A 19,587-nucleotide genomic window follows, 5' to 3' on the forward strand; every position below is an offset into this window, starting at 1 on the left:
GGAAGAAAGGGAAGGAAATGAAGGAGTGGCTCACGTATTACAACTTATTGGAATGTGAAATAAACATCATAAAAGAAAGACTCCAGGAAAAACTGAAAATAGAAAAATTAATTTGCTGACGGGTAAGATTCATTCCAGAAAAGACATACTTCAGACTTTTTTATTTTATCAGCTTGGTTGATGGTGAATGGCGAAGATATTTCTAATACACTACTTAGTTCAGCTTTCTGTTAATAGCCGGCAATCCAGGTTTATTATCATTGATATGACATGATGAGGTATGTCGGCCTTCTACGAAAACATCTAACCGTCTGAGAGAGATATAACGACAAACGGAGTGCTGTTTGGTTTTCTTGTCTTCTCACGAACGGCCGACAAAGTTTTACATGGTGTGTCAGAAGGAAAAATGGGAATGAGACACTTCAGAGTACCCTTGTGACCTAGTGAACACATACACTCGTCCTACTAAAAATGGTTGTTGTTGTTGACCAAAAACTGAATGTAAAAGAATGCGCGTGTGCGTCTGTTTCTGTTTCAGAATATGAATGAATGAATAGAAGCGACATTTCCTTCTTCAGTTCCCATATGGGTCGGAGATTGCAAACAGAATGGGAATATTTTATGAGATAAAAGGAAAAAAGAAAAAATAGGAAAAGAAAAGAGATAGGAGGTGGTTCGAAAATACAGGCACGTACAAGAAAGTGTTGAATATTACAGAAATTGAAAATAAAATTGAAAATTAGAATGAAGTTATGACATGGTTGGGTTCACATTCGAGGAAGAAACATATGTGTTTGATACGCAATTCAAGTGTTTACAGTCAGATAATACGTCCAATAGATGATGTTGAACACCGTGAATAATCCAGGGAACACTATCATCGACATTCGGTCAATCTCCTCAGTTGTCCAGTGCTAAAAGAAAGTATGTTCTATTTAGGTCAGAGGAATATCTGTACCTTTTTCATTTTTATCGATGCCATTGAACTGTATTTAGTGTCAACCTGAGAGAACTGTGTCTCTTCCAATCCATCCAGCAGTAACACTTTTTCAGCTCGGTTGGCATTTGGTGCATGGGAAATCGTACTGCTAGAAGCGATAATTAGCCGTTTCCTCATTCTTGGATCTGGAATAAATAAGTGTGAGAATAGATTGAAAATAATTATTATCGTGAGAATATATTTTTCTAAGAACTGGGCTTGTTGATCTCTCACCTGTTGATCCATAGCTTTTGAATGATTGCGGTACATCATTTGGAACATGATTCCTACATATTCTCGGACTATTTGGACAAGACGATGGAGATATTAAATGAGAACATGTACTATTCTCCCGACCTTTTTGTTGTTTCGTCGTTTCTTCATCTTGTTGTTTTTGTTGTTGAGCTTGCCGATTTTCAGAACGTGCTCCCATCGAGCCGATGATCGCCAGCTCCAAAAGAGAACAGAAAACAAATGTAAGACATACCAGCATCCAAACATCTAAAAGAAACTGTCGAAGTTCAGTAGAAAGTTGGAAATTCTTACCAAGCGCTTTAACATAACTGACTCTCGGCAGATTTCTCATGATATTTCCAAACTGGAATGTTAGGGCTAGAAGAGAATTGACCCCCAACATTGTCCTAGCAGGTATCATTTTTGGTCCCAAACAGAAACTGATCCAACTGAAAACATTGAGATATGTATCAGAAAACATGTTTTTCTTTAGTCGCATTACCTTATGAATATTGTCAGATATGTTGGAATATATGCTTGGAAAATATACCACCCGTAACGTCTACTGAAAACAAATGTCATTGTTAGCTCATTCCATACACCAGCAGGATATATCTGAAAAATGTGGAATGAACAGAATATTGAAAATGAATAAACCTCATTTTTCAAAGAAGTGGAGTAATTGGTCATCACAAAATCTGGTAGCACTATTTCCTTTTTTAGGAGTGACAAGGGTGTTGTCCAATTCATCCATTGCATATCAACCTATAAACCCATTATATTGTTTTTTATTGAGCTGCTCAATAGTCTTACTTCTTGATTATTATAACTAAATGATTCTAATGTCAGATGACATGACTGTTGATCCATTGGAAACGCACTAAAGTCCATTGTGCATGGTCCCTTGACTTGAACTCGATAGTTGACCCATACAGTGCCATTTGGATAAATCATAAGAAACACGTTTTTGAAAGGCGATTTGTGTATATTTGCTGATTTGCTATTGATAAAAACCGTATTTGGTTTCCAGATTTGGTCGAGGATCTGCAAGAATAAAAGTACGTGATTCCCCCTTCTTAAAAGTCAAGTTCTCACTTCAGAGTTGAGGGATAAGTTGTACTTGCACGGATTCAAGTGTTCATATCGAAGGGCAGAATCCATCCAAAGCTCAGTGACGTAAATGTCCATGTCGAAGTCACTTGTGATTTCGTTCACAGAGTTCACTTCCTGCACCCATACCTAAAATGTTGTGTTTTTAGAAAAAAAGATATTAGGAAATCAACTTACTTCAATCCATACTATAACTCCAGATTCCGACGGTGTTCTGAACGATTTATAGTTATTGAGCAGCTTCTCAATAATTGTTTTGTCCGATGTGCACTGCTCTTCACCATCTTCATCGGTAGCTGCCTGAAAAAAAACAATTATTGGGATAAGAAAACCAAATTTGAATCTACCACTGCATTGGTGGGTAACGGAGTTGTGGGCGGTAGAGGGAAAAATTTGTTTTCCTAAAAAATAAAAAGGGTTTGGAATGTTGAATGAAAATATCAAAAATGAGTAGTTAAAAAAACATCCAAATGTTATTTTATGCAGAGTAAAAAAGTTTTGATGCATTATGCAGAAAGGACTTTTGTAGGAAACTATCCCTGTCTTGCGTTTAGAAGATTGTTAGCAGAGCTAAAACAGTTTTCAGAAGTTAAGGGTATATTCACTCAGTCGGGGAACTTGAAAACGTGCAGAAGTGGTTTAATGAAATAAGAAGTGGTAGTTTCTGTTATCAGATATCTCAAAACCAAACACTATTTTGGTTTAGTACATGCAAAAATATGTGTGAGAACACCCATAACCACCTCTTTATATCGTTCTCTCAATTCACTGAGAATCAGATTATTCTGAACGTAAAGTTTCCAATAGTAACTCTGAAACTTCTTTGACAATGTTATCAGACATTTAATTTCTGCTCACCTCCAATGATTGTTCTTCAGATCGTGTCTCCGGTGTCAGGTTCTGTGAGCTAGCAGAAGCCAAGAGAACGGCAAACAGGAAGACGTGCCGTGTTCGAATCATTCGAATACATTCGATGACAACTGCAAAAAAGGAAATTAGATGATGGGAATTGAAAGAAATCTATTAATTTCTTGCAGAAGTAAACTGATGTCCAAAAAAAGGGGAAGTGAAAAAAATAGATGGATGGCATCATTTTCGTTTACTTCTTTGCAGTTGTGACCAACAATTTCTTAATTCTGGATGTGGAAAAATGTTATATGAAACGAGCATGTCAGACATATGTAGGCAGGTTCAAAAAATAACAACTGTGTTTTTCCAATTACAGAATTACCTCCTAGGGTAATAAAGAAAAGACCTTTCATCTCAACCCTACAAAAAACAACAAGTGAAGTTTTCTCAATTTAGTAATTATAGAAAAGTTGTGAAGTCATCAAAAGTTTCATTAAGAATAAGCTGATGTTTATTTTTGACGCCATAAAAAACGAATAAAAAGTTTAATTGGGTCAAAACTTATGAATGAGTCTATTTAAATGGAGTTTTTGTGATCCTTGATAAACAAAGTAAATCTAATTTTTTTAAATAATTTCTCAGTTTTGAAAACATACTGTATAATGTTTCCAATGCACAATGTCCCCAAGTATTCGATGATTTAGTTCCGTGGATTCTGTAATAACAATTCGTATTGAAAATTTCAATGGAATTTCAATTGGGAGGCCAAAAAATTGGAAGAGAAGTGAATTTAATTGTTTGACTGGATAGGCGCACGTGAACATTTGATCCATACGTTTCAGAGCAATAGAGAAAAAGAGCAATTTTCGTTTAAACCCCAAGCCAAAAACCTCGAAACCTTCGAAACCCTAACGACTTCACATTCTGTATTCAATAAACACTTTTGAGCAAAAAGGAAGCAAAGGGCAGTGTTGGTGAGGTAAATGGAGCAGCAGTAGGGAGAAGCGAAAAATGTATGGATCAGACAATTGGTCGATTCATAATTCATGACACGTGATAAATACGCAATTCTAACAATTGCGAATTGAGACGAGCGAAGAATAAAATTGCTATGCGGAAACATATGATCTGAAGAAAAGAGGTTCATGTAAGGAGTAATAAGAAGAGGGGGAGGAGAGAGTTGCCGGGGGGATCAATTAAACTGCAAATCTGAATAGAATGGTGGATACATTTAGATATGAAAGTGTTTTGGAATAATTCTGACAGGAAGGGCATTAGCCATCGGAAGTATACCAATGAAAAAGCAAAATTTTCTAACGAGCTATTATGATACGGCGATGAGATAAGAGGCAAATTGGCCCATAGACATTCGAGTGATTTGTGGTAGTTTAACACCTCGGACGTCGCTCACTGACGACAAAAAAAACGAAAGTCATTTGACGAGTGGGTCGGGCCACCGGAATCTTTTTTTCTCATCAAAGCCACAATGTCCCTTTAATTAGGTGTCAGCATTTCAAAAAAGGATAAAAGCTTTCGTACAGTTGGGATGGGCTAGGAAAGGTCAAGAAACTGCAAATGGGATGAGTTGTTGGAAAAGAAAAATCTATATGGAAACTACTTAAACATGACAGAAAAAAGTGAGCGAATCCGAGAAAAAGTTTATCATCTTTTTTCTCATTGCTTATTTTGCAGAATTCATCATTTTGAAACAGAAGAGATTTTTGAATTATTTAGATTATGTTTTGCTGATGATTGCAACAAGATAACTTTTATTTAAATTTTAAAATATTGGTGTAAATCGTGTGCATATATGATATGAAAATCTTAGATTTAACAACCAACGATATGAAAAAATATCAAGTTAAAAAATTGACTTTAAAACACAGTTAGGAACAAAACAAATGTTGCAATCAACAAAAAGTCCAGAGAATAAAAAAAGAATTGGAACAAATCTTTGCATGAAGTATATGAAGATCTCAAGTATTTGATGGAAATTGGATTGTCCTTGAGAGGTGGCAGAGAGGTGAAAGAGCAAATAAAACAAAAAATCTCTGGCATTCTCAATCCGGGGCCACAATGACGACAACGCCAAGACAAGATCGTTGTGCAATTTGAATATATTTTTCTTTGAAAAGCTCGCCCCCCCCCCATTTTAAAAATTTCCTCCGTTCAGCTTCTTTCCGTTTTCTTCTCAAGGTGCACTCTCTTTTTATAAAGACCAGTTTTTCTTCTCGATTTCCAAAACACAATCATGTTTTCATAAAATGCCTACGTGTCTTACCTTGATTACGGGAAGCTGCGACCGCTCATGCACACTTTTTGGTGGTGGTCGTGGTGCTCGATGAGAGGAAAATTATCCGATTCCTGGATGGAACTAAGGGAAACGGAAAGAGAGGTGGTGCGTGTGGTGGACAGTGCTAAAATAATCGAGGGGTCCAATGTACAAAAATAGAAATGATGTTTGTTGTTTTTCTTTTTTTCGATCTGGGTTATGATGTTTAAGGAGTTGTGGTATAGGCAGAGAAATCCGAAAAACGGCTGACAAGCTAGTAAGCAACAGGAAACTGGTGATTAGTAACATATGGGAACATGAAGAATATGAAAAGAACACATATGAGATGTATTTCATATTTTCTTGAAGATGAAGATGTCAGAGGAGGAAAATTGTATAAAGGGAAGAAAGGATGTGACTTTTATTTTTTTCACGGCTCATAGAAGTTCAAAAACAAGAAGAACAGGGAAACTGACTCTACGAAGAACCCTCTTGTCATTTTTCTCTTATTTCGAATAACATCACAAATGCTCTTACCTTCTGAAGACGATGTAGAAATATTGAGAAGATTGGATTGCACTCTAGAAAAAGGAAAAAGAGAAAAAAGAAGAGTGTGATGCGCTTGAATGACTGGATGATGTCGTTTTGCGGTTCATGGTATGCGGGATGCTATGGATTACCTTTTCAGGAATTTGAAATTGGAAGTTTGCAAATTAGAATGTTAAAATAAATCTAGACAGCGTTATAGTTTTGAATCACTATTTCATAGGTTCTTAGCTGAATTCTGGAATTTTTCACTTTTGCGTTTCTAGCCCAACCAGTTCCTCAAAATAAACTGGAGGAATGTGCTCAAATAATAGGATCTAAATCCTGAAATAGATCAAGCAAAAGGTGCTCAATAATATTTTTACTTTCCTGTATAACGGTCATAATTCAAACAATTGGTGCACTCACTCACACGACGCTCGCTCTAACTACTTCATGGCCAGCAGATTGAGGATGAAATATGAAGGGGAATGATTTTGTGTGTGGGAGCACGAAACAGAGTCAAACGTAATGAAATTAGCTGACACGAGGTGAGAGAGGATCATCTTCAAACAGCAGTCAGTTTTTTGCTCTCGACACTTTAACACATAACAAATTGCAAGATAGAAGCCACAGAATGGGATTGAGTATAAGGGGAAATATGGATCAAGAATGAGAGTCCGCGAACATTTTTCTGGGTGGTTTCATGCAAGACAAGACACTGCTCCCAGTTTTGCATTGCATTTCTTTGTGCTAATATGCTGGTTTAAGTTGGTCAACTAAAAAATTTGATCCGCTTGACTAAAAAATGAAAACATGTTTCCGTTTTATTCCAGAGAAAACGTAGGCGAATGTTCACGTACACAGCTGCACGTACTACTAATAAAACAGTTACCCAAAAAAGATGCGCGGTTTCGAAGCTCCGCCTCTTGAATGAACTACGGTAGCAAGCAATGGGTAGTACTAGAGGTCCTCATAAAATTAATGAGGAACTTCAAAAGGCCAAGTTAAAGAAAAATAGGTTCACAAGATTTTCCACCAAGATTCCCGTATATACGACTCCAAATTAAGTAATTGCTTTGGCTTCGTTACGAATAAAATGGGTAAATCTCTGAGAAAACCTGAAAAATCTCAAATAATTCTGGTGTCCTGCGGGTGGTTTGTGCTCAGTGCGTTTTTGATTAGGATCTCAATGTTATTGGGGACCAGGAAGAGCAATGACGGAAAAAAGAAAGAAGAAGAAGAGTCAGTAATGAATGCTCTGTGATGTCTCGATTACCCTAATCTCGGTAAAAACGAAAATACGACTGGAGCAGGAAGGACATTTGCTGAACATCTGCCAATGGAGCACTCCAATTTCAATTTCATTGCCGACGTGCTCTGCGGCTGACGCGACCGAAACGAAGGAAGTTGTGGTGCATATCACAAAAACGCAAACCATCGCTTCGTCAAACTAATCCCAAAGAAAGACTTTTGTGGCAAAAATGCAATGCAGGAACGCGCGTACCCAATACACTCGTTGTTGTTTCCGATGAACTTTTTACTATGTTGAGTGCTAAGAATGACAAGTTTCTCAAGTGATGTTTCCAGAAAAAAAGAGTGGACTGGATTATTGATGATTTTTGATTTTTCAACTTCAAAATAGTTCGCCTCATAAACAATTCAATTTTGTTTATAATTTTGTTTGTCAAGATCTCTGCAAGTATCTTCATTCTCTACTGATAGATGACACCTCAATCGTTTATATGGTGTAGGGTTACAGATACACAACTATATAAGGGGTGATTAGGGGAAAGTAAACATCACATTCTTATCGTTGACCTCGACAACTCCCCCCATTCAGAATACCCTTCGTTCAAACTATCACTCACGTTGGCAAACCCAATGAAGGCGCTACCTTTCCTTCTTATTCTCTGTCTATATCTGCAGATTGAGAAATCACTTCAAGATTGTGCTTGGGACGTGAGTGAAAAGCAAAATTATGGAGGAAAGGAATAATGATTCAGACCTGTCATGAAATAGATCCCGATCCAGATGTCATCACGGCTCACTTGATTCCTCATACTCATGACGATCTAGGTTGGATCAAGACTGTTGATCAGTATTACTGGGGAGGCATGTTTTTTGTCAGTTGTTTATGTTCCTAGTTCATCATTTGCCTTAGGGTATCCTCTAATTTTGTTTATTATAGCAAAACCCGAGTTAGTTCCTGTTGGCGTGCAATACATATATAATACGGTTATAGACGAGCTATTGAAAAATCCGGATAGAAGGTGATAAAACGATAGAATATTATTCTATAATAGAAAAAAGTTGTTTTAGATTCTCTTTCGCTGAAACTGGTTTCCTGTGGAGATGGTATACAAGCAATGGGGACTATGAGAGACACCAATTACAAAAGCTCGTGAAAAATGGACAAATTGAAATAATTGGAGGTGGATGGGTACAAAACGACGAAGCCACTTCGCATTATGTTGATATCATTGATCAAATGACTCTTGGATTACAAGTTAGTTGTATTCTTCTTCTTACTCAATTTTTGTATCCTGGTGTTATGACTCAATTGGATACAATGTTCGGTTCAAAGAAGGGGGAACACCTTTTTGAGAAAAACAACGGGTTTCAAATTTACAGAGATTGGAGCAAATATTTGGAGATTGTGGAAAACCAGTATCCGGATGGCAAATCGACCCATTTGGGCACTCTCGTGAAATGGCCAATATTTATGCTCAGGTATTCAATTTCAGCTCATTCACGTCATTTTCACTTATTCTTTGTTCAGATGGGTTACTCTTCTCTTTACTTTGCTCGTATTCATTATCTCGAAAAAGAATTACGCTTGAAAAATAAAACTTTGGAGTTCAACTGGAACGCATCAGATGATTTGGGTATGCGTCTGATTGTCTAGTTGATTCCAAATTTTATTTCAGGCACTCAAATTTTCACCGGCGCATTTTTCAATGATAACTATGGACCGCCGGAAGGCTTCTGTTTTGATTCTCTCTGTGGAGATGATCCAATCATGGATAATGTGGACCTCGAAGGATATAATGTTAAGCAGAAAGTAAATGCTTTTGCAGAGCATATCAAGAAACAGGTGATATTTCTGTATAATCAAAAAGTTTACCATATTCTGTTGGGTTATTCAGGCTGCTCATCAAAAAACAAATCAAGTCATGCTATTGATGGGTAGTGACTTCCAATACACCAATGCTAACTCCTGGTACGTCAACTTGGATAAACTGATCAAACATATGAAAACTTATGTGAGAGCTTATTCTAAGTGTTTTTTCTGCAATCTCAAGAAATATTTCAGTCTTCTGAAAACATACGAGTGATCTATTCAACACCAGCATGTTATACCAAAGCTGTTCAAAGTCGGTCTCCCAAACTATCTGTGAAAAACGATGATTTCTTCCCGTATGCATCTGGAAAACATTCGTATTGGACAGGATATTTCACCAGCCGACCTGCATTTAAAGGAATGATCCGACAGGCAAGTTCAATGTTGCAGTTGGCTAAACAACTCGATGTTATTGCTGATTTGGGACCAGAAGATGAGTCTGATTTGAATATACTTCGGGAAGCGTCTGCATTGGTACAACATCACGATGCTGTGACGTTAGTTTAGATCTTAGATCAGCTGTTATATTTGATAATAACCGTTTTCAGAGGAACTGCAAAAGAAAATGTGACAAGGGATTATGAAAAACAATTGGCTAGAGGAATGTCTGAAGTTGAGGTAAGTTATAGCAATTAGGATTGATAATTCCATATCAATTTCATTAATTTTAGGCCGTGATCAACGATTTTATGAGCGCAATGAATCCGAATGGAGTTGAGCCAAAGTTGGTCATATGCCCTCTTCTTAATGAAACTATTTGCAAACCAATCAGGTATGAGACAGAACATTTGTTACATTGTATTCGCGATTATAGTAACCAGGAAGAGTTCTCAATAGTCATTTTCAACTCACATGGAAGATATTACAACGGAACAATTCGCATTCCATACGGTCAAAAATCTGCAACAGTTCGAGATGCGAACAAGAATGTTATTGAAAGCCAGGTTGATCAACAGACTATGATAGTGGTCGACATTTGAATTTCAGGTTGTTGAGACATTCAAAGTTGACCAATTGAAAAACGCCGACAGGTCTTTATATGAGATACACGTTTTGGTTAGAGTGCCACCGCTAGGATACACTACAATTACAGTGTCGAAAGGAAATTCAATTGTTAATATTCATTTAAAAAGCAAAAAGAAGGCAGATGCAAAAATTGAGATTCAGAATGAGGTAAAACATTATTGTAATTTCAGATTGTCTAATCATTCTATCATTTTTTAGCATCTTATTGCTGGATTCGATGCTCAAGGATATCTTTCATATGTAACTGAAAAAGCAACCAATAAGAGGAGAAGTATTCGCCAAGAGTTCTTCTATTACGAAGGTATTGACTCAAAAGACGATCAGCCATCTGGTGCGTACATCTTCCGTCCGAAAACTCAGCAACCAATTGCATTCACATCAAAAATTGCCTTAGAAGTTGTAACGGTAAACTTTTGGTATCTTATCAAACACTGTATTAATCGATATTATAGGGCGGCATCACGAATGAAGTGAGACAGAAGGTGAACCCCTGGATTTCTCAACAGATTCGACTTCCAAAAGGAAAGAACTACTTGGAGTTCGAATGGATTGTCGGACCAATTCCAAAGGAGACCAAGTTTGATGAATAGGGAAAAAATTTAAAAATAATGATTCGATTCCAGAAATCCTATTACCAAAGAGTTCATCACAAGATACATCACCGATGTACAGTCAAAGAACGTATCGTTCACTGATTCCAATGGTCGCCAAGTTATGAAGAGATTGTAGGTTTTGATGCTGAATTTTTTATAACTTTATGTTTTTTAGCTTTGGTGGAGCTACTTCCTTTGATTATTTGGATACTGAACCAATTGCAGGAAATTACTACCCACTAACTAGTTTTGGATACATCAAAGATGGTAATGATCAGTTTAGTTTGATCACTGACAGAGCCCAAGGAATGATGGCAACAGATGGTGTGGTTGAAATTATGGTAACCGTTTTTATCATCATCTAACTATTGAGTAACAAATTAAGCTTCATCGCCGTTGTTTTTATGATGATCACTTTGGAGTTGAAGAAGCTTTAGACGAACCTGGAAAAGACGGCAATGGTCTTGTAGCCATGGGCAAGCATATTGTTTTATTCACGGATGTTAAGGTAATCTGATTCTATTGGAATTGGGACAAACGAAAAACATAAACTGATTTCACAGGCTTCTGCTGTTCAACTTCGCCCACTTGTTTCTGAAAACTTCCACCAACCAGTGTTGGCATTTTCTAAAAATTCAGAAAAGTTTGAGTTTAATAGAAAATTAGAGTACTCCGGACTTACACAAGAGTTACCTTTGTATCTTAATCTTCTCACCTTGGAGAGATGGCACAAGAAGAATAGTTTGGTTAGATTCGAGCATATTTATCATAACGATGGACCTGAATCGAAGCAATTCGCAGTTGCTGAAAGTTTTAATCCGAAGGTATTATAACAACTATTTAAGAATAATTAATTAATGTTTTATAGAACTTGTTTGCAAACTTGGACATTCTCTCCTTCAAACCATTGCTGCTGGGAGCTAATAAACAAAAAGGAAGTTTAAGTGAGTCATCCGGATCTCAAACGGTACACCACACTAATGTTTCAGGATCTGCTGTATCTAAAACCGGATCGTTCACAATTCGTCCATCTGAGATTCTCACTTTTGAGATTGAAACCGAACGAAAGGAAATTAAATATTTTACTCACTATTAATTTTATTAAATGCATTGATGGGAATACAAATTTGGTGTTGGATAATAAGAACAATGAATTATTATTTTAATAATGAGGTACAAAAGCGAATCGATAGGCTTATAAAACTTGGAAAGAAGAGAAATCGGGAACCAGAATTGGAATAATCTGACTGCGAATCTGACCCGAGGTTGATTCACAAGCCAAAACCTGATAAAAAACTTCGAGAAGTGGAGAAAACAGAACAAATTGTAATACCCATAAAACGTGGCATCAAGTATTGGTCGGAGGTTTGAAAACTTTGGTGACGATGAGCACAAAAATGACAGGAAAGGAAAAGGGCACGAACACGACCGGGATGGTTTGACTATCACTAACGGAGAACGGAGACTAATAACCAAGGAAAATAGTGACTCAGAAGAGCCTGATAATTGCAATAAAGATAAGAGAAGTGAAGATAGTGAGAGTCGATGAGCCATCTGGTTGCACTCCTTGCTCTGTGACAATAACTGATGGTCCTTTCGGGTTTGTTGAAAGATCTGAAATTAACAGTTGTAAATTTTAATAGTTCTTCTCATTTCGTTCCCATTTTTCTCTCATCCCATTGTATTCTATTCATCTTCTACTATTTCGGCTCGTAAAAGTTGTGGTCAAAAAGTGCGCTACGAGGTAATTTTCCGGGATTAAGTGTAAGCGAGAGCGCCGAGAGAAAAGAAAGAATGAGAAAATGGGTCCGACTGGCTTTGTTGGTAAAGTCATTGTCCTTTGGGTATATGACACAAAAATCTATATAAGCGTCCAGGGTGAGAGCTTTAGTTTTGGAGCATAAGAAATCTTTCTAATTGAAAAACGTACCAATATTTTTAGGATGATCTTGTTGAATTACAGCCTTCACTGGATTTCTGTTAATAATATTTGGTGGCATTCCAGATCCCGATCCTTCAAATCCATCAGAGTCCTCATCATCCCACAACGGACTAGCCGACCCTTCTACAGCAATTTTCTTCTCATTCTTTTTCTCGATCCAGTCCATCTGCAATTAACCAAAAAAGTCATTAAATCAACTGGCCACCCAATGAATTTCACGAATATATCACCTTGCGACCTCATTAAACAAGGTGTTTTCATTCTTCACATCCCCACACTTCCCTATTCTTCAATGCCCCCGGTTAATGAACTTCAGTGAGTGCTGTCAGATCTTATCTCGACATTGAAAAACGAAATGCGCGACCATCTGGATACTTAGCATGTCATGATACTTCTAGGAATAGCCAAAAAAAAAGAGAAAATCTTCATGTGCTATCCGAAATTACTAGTTTCTTCGTGTCACCTTGGCATGGGAAGCAGAAAAAAAGAGCTTAAGTGTGTCAAGTGATCCCTCTTTTTAATGATGGATGGAAGGGTACCCTTTTGAGAAGAAAAGAGCCCAAAAGATTTTGGAGGGTGGTTTGTGACTCAATGTTTGCACTCTTTTCAATTGGTCCTTAGCTGGAAGCAATGAATAATTGCCTCAAATTATTCGACTCTAAATGCCAAAAATGTTACAAAAAGGCTAAAACAATGCAAACAAACTACTGGAGCTGTGTTGTGTTTTTCTCAGTTGTGTAATGTTCAACAATTCATTGTTTAACAATGTAATACTTTTAATCCTGTCTTCTGCAATGCACTTTCAATGAGCACAATATGAAAAAACAGAAAAAAAGGAAAGCAAGAGATTTCCTGAAGCGGTGGCCCTCATAAATTATAAACAACTATACGTATATATGGGCCACTCATTTTTCTTTCTTCTCTTGTTCCTCACGCGCGCCTTATCCTCTCCCACCAATTCTTTTTTTTTAATGGGCGCAGGCACACAGCAATTATTTGTGCCCTTGCGCTTTCATGCTCCGAACTTGTTCGTCTTTTTGACGTGCGGCGGTGTATGTTCAAAGAAGGGACACATCAAAATGATTCCCTGAAGTCAGAATCTTGAACAAAAAATGGAAGACGAGGAAACAATACTAAGATGGACAGATGAGAAAAAGGCCAGAAATGGAGGAGGAGAAGGGGAGAACTAATTTATAAACGAAATGGGACAAGAAAACAAAGAACGCGTTGGTTCAGGCTGACTTGACTTGTTTCTGAGAGAATGGAAATGGATTATGTAGAAGAAAACAACAAGAAACTATACGTTACAAGAAAACGTGTCCGAGTTCCCGATACTTTTGAAGTTCCAAGTAATTTTCAGTAGTTTTAAAGTTTCAAGAAAAATGTTCTTCAAATATTTCAAAATTTCGAATCCATCTAAGGGAAACATACAAAGCTCTGTTTTCTCGGGATCTCAAGATAACTGCTAGTTAGCTATTCAAAGGCAGACGCTTTTTTGCCGAGTGAATCGTAGCATTAATATGCCATTTCGCAATTTCCGGTCCTCCTCGTTTTCATGTTCTCATCTCCCTTCTATATCCGCAAAGATGTACAAAATCATCATTCACTTCTGACACATTGTCTTTGTGGGTCTCTACGAATTATCAAAGTCTTCTCATGGAGTACATAAAAGAGTTTTGTGTGGGTTTCGAGTGCCGCGGTGGCAAACGATACTCTTGGGGATTTTCGGGTGACCAGTTTGTTGTCTCCTTTCTTAGTGGCGACTCAGTACGCATTGAAACTGAAGGGACCACTACTGAAATCGTAAAAATGGTGCTGACAACTTGGACATTTTTATGATGCTTCTTGTTCTCAAGCACTTGTTGTCACGGACATGACAGCTGGAAAAAAAAACACTGCTTGCTTCCTTTTTTGGCCCTTTTTCATGTTCGTTGAGTCAATCAGACGCTCTTTTGTGTCACCATAAGATGCAACAAAAAACGCAGATACAAAGAAAAAACTACTGAAGTCAAAAAAAGGGAATGAATTCTTTTTTGCGTCTCGGTTGACAAATCACAACCTTTACCTATCTCAGAAATTCACCAATTCCTTCTGTTTTTTCACCTCGTAGCCCATTATCACATGTGAAAATGAGGATGTTCAAGGTGAGACAAGGAAGATGGTGAAATTTTATTGGAAAGGAGAGCGTTGCGATATGATTCAACAAAACCCCATAGGGGGTTACGGCACGCGTGCCATAAGACATTTATCAAACTCGAGTTGTTTTACAAATGGATCTGCTTCTGCTTCACCTCTTGCTTGCCCTTCAGAGAAAATGTACAAATATAGATGCCTTACATGTATAGTACGGAACGTATTGAAGTGCCCTATTGGCTATTGGATATACATTAAGCAGAAGGTGTAAAACAAACATTCAACGACTAATTAAACCCAATTGCGAGCAACAAGCATGAGAAGCATCATGTGGAGTATTCAAATCGAATTTAGAATTTTTCAAGCAACCAGTTTTTACTAATATCATTTTCAGTTCGGAGAAAAAATGTTCTTTTTCTTTTTTTTAACTGCAGCAGAAAACTGCAAAAAACTGCTGTTAAAAAAATGGAATTACAAAAAGCACTTAAAACAATGTAAAAGTGGCCAAGCGGACAAAGTGCAATACACTTTTAAACTAAAATTTGATTAAAAAATTGGGGTGTCGTATATCAACAAAAAACCATTTTCCCGCTAAAACCGTTTACACCCCCACAACAGATTTTGGAAAAAGAGTGTAAAGTCCAAAAAGATTGAAACTACTCACCATTGACTTCGGTCGGACATCTTTGGTAATCGGTGCCAGTTCATGTTGAATTCTGGAATTTTTGGCGGTTTGAACGAGTCCATTTAAAAGTAAACATGAAGTCAGAATAATCAGTAGGGAGTGCATGGTGAGGCCCTTTCTTCGTTTCCGACCGACTGGCTGAACATACCCGACCGCGCCGTCGTCGGTCTTCCTCCCGTCGCCCCGCCCCTCTTCCCTCAATTCTTTTTCGACCGGCATGAGCCATTGTCTGCGTTTCATACGTTTCATACACTATCTCGTGAGTGGCGGGTGCCGGACATGTAAATTTTTTGACAGACCAAACCTTTACTGGTCATTTGATAGCACTGATAGGATGGAAAAAGTACTTCGATTTGAAATTGACAGGTTTCAAAAGGGTGAACGTGGAAGGAGGGGAGGGTTAATTAATTCAAATGAATGAAACATTTTCGAAATAGCTCCGGAACTACCTAATATGCAGTCTCTCCGTGGTTGATTGAACTATTTCACTTTTGAAAAGCCCATCTCCAATTATCTTTTCCTTTCCTTCTTTTCAAATTTCTCTCTTTTATGACAATGAACAACGTGAGCTGCGTAATGAAATAGTTAATTACGTGAGAGAGAAGAAAAAGGAAGATGTGCTCTCGAGTGGCATGCAATGTCTACTTTTGACCCTTATCCCTTCATTCACTATTCAATAAGAAACTTCTAGTACTTGAATGACCGGCCATCAACCTTGGTTAGTACCAACCAATCGTAAAACCACCTGATTCATATCTTGAGATTTATGCATCTATTTGCCCTCTGGGAACATGAATAAAAATTCCTTCATTGGGAAATAAACACTGTCATCTATCTCTCAACATAGGCAGGAAAAGATAGAAAAAACTCTTTGTCTCTAGAAAGTGTCATTTTGAGAATTGGTAAAGGCAAACAAAGATTCTGCCAGTGAAAATTTGTGAAATTTCGAAATTTGAAATAAGTTATTAAACATGGGAACATAAACGTGCTGTTTGTCAAATCATGTAAGGTACTTCGCTCCTGTCCTGTTCAAAACCAAATTATTTGCTCAATCCGGTAAAATTCAAAAAGAGCCGAGATGAGCATATCCTCATTACTTAATTAGCAGGTGTTCAACCAGCTTGTGTTCCGAATGTTTACCTTATCCATGCACCCCTTCATATTTTGTTCCTAACAGACAACAAAACATGACTACTTACTTAATTACTTTGGTTCCATCAAAGCAATATCCTGGATGCAGAACAACGCCTGTATGATCACAAATTTTTCTTCCAAACCGGTCCCACGACTTTGCCGAAAGTTGAAGCTGTAAAAAATTGGAAAGTTGAAAACATCAAAAGGAGGGAACGGAGTGATTATGCAATAAATACGGACTGCACAAAGAGCTCGCCGACAGCAGAAACCAACCTCTCTCACGGCATTGTCTGCTCGGGAAACGAACGGTCCAGGCGAGTGGATTTGAGCGACATGTTTTGATGGGTGAATTATCATCTCTCCTAGCGGTCCACAAGATTTGAACACCTGTTCGGCGTACAAAAACGATTTTCGTTCGATGAAAAGTCGTATGACGGAGAAGATGGTCTTTTTGAGCTGTAAAATATTATCGGATGAGTGAACCTTACATGAAGATGCCGCAAAAAAATTTTGCGTTAATTTCAAGATGATTACCGTCAAAAATTCTTCTAAAAATGACTTCTTCGTGCTCGTCATATTTTTCATCAAATGCAATTTTGCTGCCCATTCACGAGAATACTTTCCAAAACAAGTTTCCATAGAATCTGAGCATGATGTGCTGGAATAATTTTATTCGAATATGTTATGAAACTATAATTTCTTACTGGCATCGAACAATTCCAAGCATTGTGCAATTGCATGGAAGAGTGGTCACGTATTCTGTGAGACATCCGTCAGTCACTGTTAAAGAATGTGCATTCATTAGTTGTTTATGCATATCAACCAGAACAAACTCCACTTTTCGATACCGGTAGATTGCATCGGCAATTCTGAAAATTATTTACATTCGAAATTTATAAAAAGTTACGAATACTCACGTCATCGCCATTTTGTTCGGAGTGTTTCCAATGTATTCAGACCAATGCTCGGTGCTAGTCATCATGCAGTTATGGTACTCTAGCGGCACAGTCCGACACTTTCCAACTGACAAACATAAAAACATATCAGGAAGAAGAGCGCTCAAAAATTTTTGAACAGCAGTGGTGACTTCATATTTGATACCAGAAAGTGAGATTGCCTGAAACAAAATAATACTGATTCGACTCTTCTATAATAGTTAGTCTCACATTTTCAGTTGTAAGAATATTTCTGAATGTTCCAATCAGATCGTCGAAATTTGTGTAGAATTCGGTATAATTCAAAAGCAATGGGTAGGTAGATCGAATGTCACGAAGCGTGACAAACTTGATTAAGTCGAGAAGATGCGTTTTCTCACCTGAAATTCAAATTGCATGTTTGAAAATCTAATAATGGAAAAAGCAAGCCAGATGATCGGAAATTATGATAAGCTCTAAAACATTTGACATTTTCACCCAGGTTTTCTTTTAGAAAGGTATTACAGACCTGGTTACAAAATTACTATTTCTCCGTCACTGTTCGATTTTATGGACTACTTGGGTTAACAAGTTTCTATTTTGTAAAACATTTCATAATCAAACAAACTCACTTGCAACAAACGCGATGGCATCTCGGAACGGCTCTACGAGTCGAACTTGCATATTTCTGAGCTCTACTGTCAGCGTGTAGTTTCCCTTTTCAAGCAAATCCTCTGCATCGCATTCACATGTGAATTCATCCTAAATCACATAGCACTTAATTAATGAGTCTGTTCTTCGTTCGGTAAATATTTGTATCAATTCCAACGTGTACTAATTCGAAGTCCCCAAAAATGGGCGATGACATTGTCTCTGACTTACCAATTGTTCGACTCTGTTATTCTTGGAATGCCAGAACCACATCTATTCTTGAGCGAAACAGTGTCACTTTCATTCTAACTATCAGTAAATCAAAATCTGCCCTGACTTCTCTGTTTTCTTGCGATCATCATTAATTATCACAGTTATATTTCACTATTCGGCGTTATCAATCAAGTTACGGAAGCAAAAAAAAGAAGCCGCATGTGTAATTGAAATTTATGACTCTCCAATATCGTCATGACAGGAAGATTAATGTTCATTCCATTCGTTTCATCACTTTTCATTTTTGTCTACAGTTATCTTATTCTTTTTTGATAGAGATTTCCGGTGAATCAAAAGTGTTATTTTCCCTTGCAATTCAGTTCAATGTGATTCAATTCAATTCAATTGAAAGTTGACAGAAGCTAATGAGAAATGACTCAACAGATAGAAAGGGTCCGCCTGCTTAGATAAACTCTGTTGATAAATCTCAGTCATTAGCTGACATAGATTTATATTTCGGCATGTTGAAGATTGAGGACAGATAGAAAAACGAGGAAGATAAACTCACTGTGGGTTCCTCCAATGATGTTGAGTTGGTCAAAATGTCAACGACAACAACTTCTTCTGAGGACAGAGCGGTCCGAAATAATAACACCAGCAGAATGAGCCATCGAAAGTTCATGCTGAAATCCAAAAACATAGTGAAAGAAAATTGAAAACAGTAGAAAAATAGGAGACAATATGATTGAAAAAATACTTCAGAGTTTCTGACGCCAAACCGATCAAAATAGTGTGATAATCAGAGAGAAACGAGAAAAAATGTACAATCGACAAATAGAGTTATCAGCAAGTATGGAGCACAAGTTATGTCATAGTCTGTATCTATCTTCTCCACCCATCACTTGTCACTCTTCGAACAACTGATTGCAAGTGGAATCGAAAAAAATGAGGGGCTCGCCGGATGGAAGTGGGCGGTCGGATGGAAAAGGTGATAAAGTCTTGGCGGGGCGGATATAGAAGAAATGAATACGAGAACGTGACACACTGTCTTTCTCCTTGGAAAGAAGACTGTGGTGACGTAATTTAGAGGGAGGGACTGAGTGATGGTGACAAAAAGTGAAATTGGCGGTGACGGAGAACAACGATGGGAACATGAAACTTGGCGGAACTTTAGATTTGCAAGCTAGTTTCTATATTTAGAAG

General features: G+C 37.5%; 3 protein-coding genes across 3 annotated transcripts; 1 reads left to right on the top strand and 2 right to left on the bottom strand.

Moving 5' to 3' along the window:
- Nucleotides 1–806: 806 nt before the first annotated feature.
- On the bottom strand, nucleotides 807–3,283 carry GCK72_024309 (uncharacterized protein; the record flags this gene model as incomplete). The annotated part of the gene is made up of 10 exons (XM_053735821.1): nucleotides 807–914; nucleotides 959–1,125; nucleotides 1,214–1,480; nucleotides 1,526–1,662; nucleotides 1,716–1,828; nucleotides 1,871–1,978; nucleotides 2,027–2,257; nucleotides 2,309–2,452; nucleotides 2,501–2,623; nucleotides 3,182–3,283. 10 exons carry the CDS (start codon nucleotides 3,281–3,283, stop codon nucleotides 807–809), a joined length of 1,500 nt encoding a protein of 499 aa, XP_053579387.1.
- A 4,570-nt stretch (nucleotides 3,284–7,853) lies between these two features.
- Nucleotides 7,854–11,808, top strand: GCK72_024310 (uncharacterized protein; the record flags this gene model as incomplete). The annotated part of the gene is made up of 21 exons (XM_053735822.1): nucleotides 7,854–7,931; nucleotides 7,976–8,048; nucleotides 8,161–8,242; nucleotides 8,292–8,478; nucleotides 8,604–8,702; nucleotides 8,752–8,857; nucleotides 8,900–9,066; nucleotides 9,119–9,235; nucleotides 9,286–9,590; nucleotides 9,642–9,711; nucleotides 9,765–9,865; nucleotides 9,908–10,037; nucleotides 10,081–10,266; nucleotides 10,318–10,524; nucleotides 10,572–10,696; nucleotides 10,743–10,844; nucleotides 10,888–11,053; nucleotides 11,098–11,220; nucleotides 11,276–11,536; nucleotides 11,581–11,656; nucleotides 11,702–11,808. 21 exons carry the CDS (start codon nucleotides 7,854–7,856, stop codon nucleotides 11,806–11,808), a joined length of 2,868 nt encoding a protein of 955 aa, XP_053579388.1.
- Nucleotides 11,809–12,201: 393 nt separating this feature from the next.
- GCK72_024311 (uncharacterized protein) lies at nucleotides 12,202–18,444 on the bottom strand (the record flags this gene model as incomplete). Its single annotated transcript, XM_053735823.1, has 11 exons — nucleotides 12,202–12,326; nucleotides 12,643–12,820; nucleotides 15,452–15,503; nucleotides 16,672–16,778; nucleotides 16,880–17,062; nucleotides 17,141–17,264; nucleotides 17,311–17,475; nucleotides 17,524–17,723; nucleotides 17,773–17,921; nucleotides 18,153–18,282; nucleotides 18,403–18,444. The coding sequence occupies 11 exons, from the start codon at nucleotides 18,442–18,444 to the stop codon at nucleotides 12,202–12,204; spliced, it is 1,455 nt and encodes a 484-aa protein (XP_053579389.1).
- Nucleotides 18,445–19,587: the final 1,143 nt, after the last annotated feature.

The sequence above is a fragment of the Caenorhabditis remanei genome, chromosome X, assembly GCF_010183535.1.
Source record: "Caenorhabditis remanei strain PX506 chromosome X, whole genome shotgun sequence".
NCBI classification, from domain to species: Eukaryota; Metazoa; Nematoda; class Chromadorea; order Rhabditida; family Rhabditidae; genus Caenorhabditis; species Caenorhabditis remanei.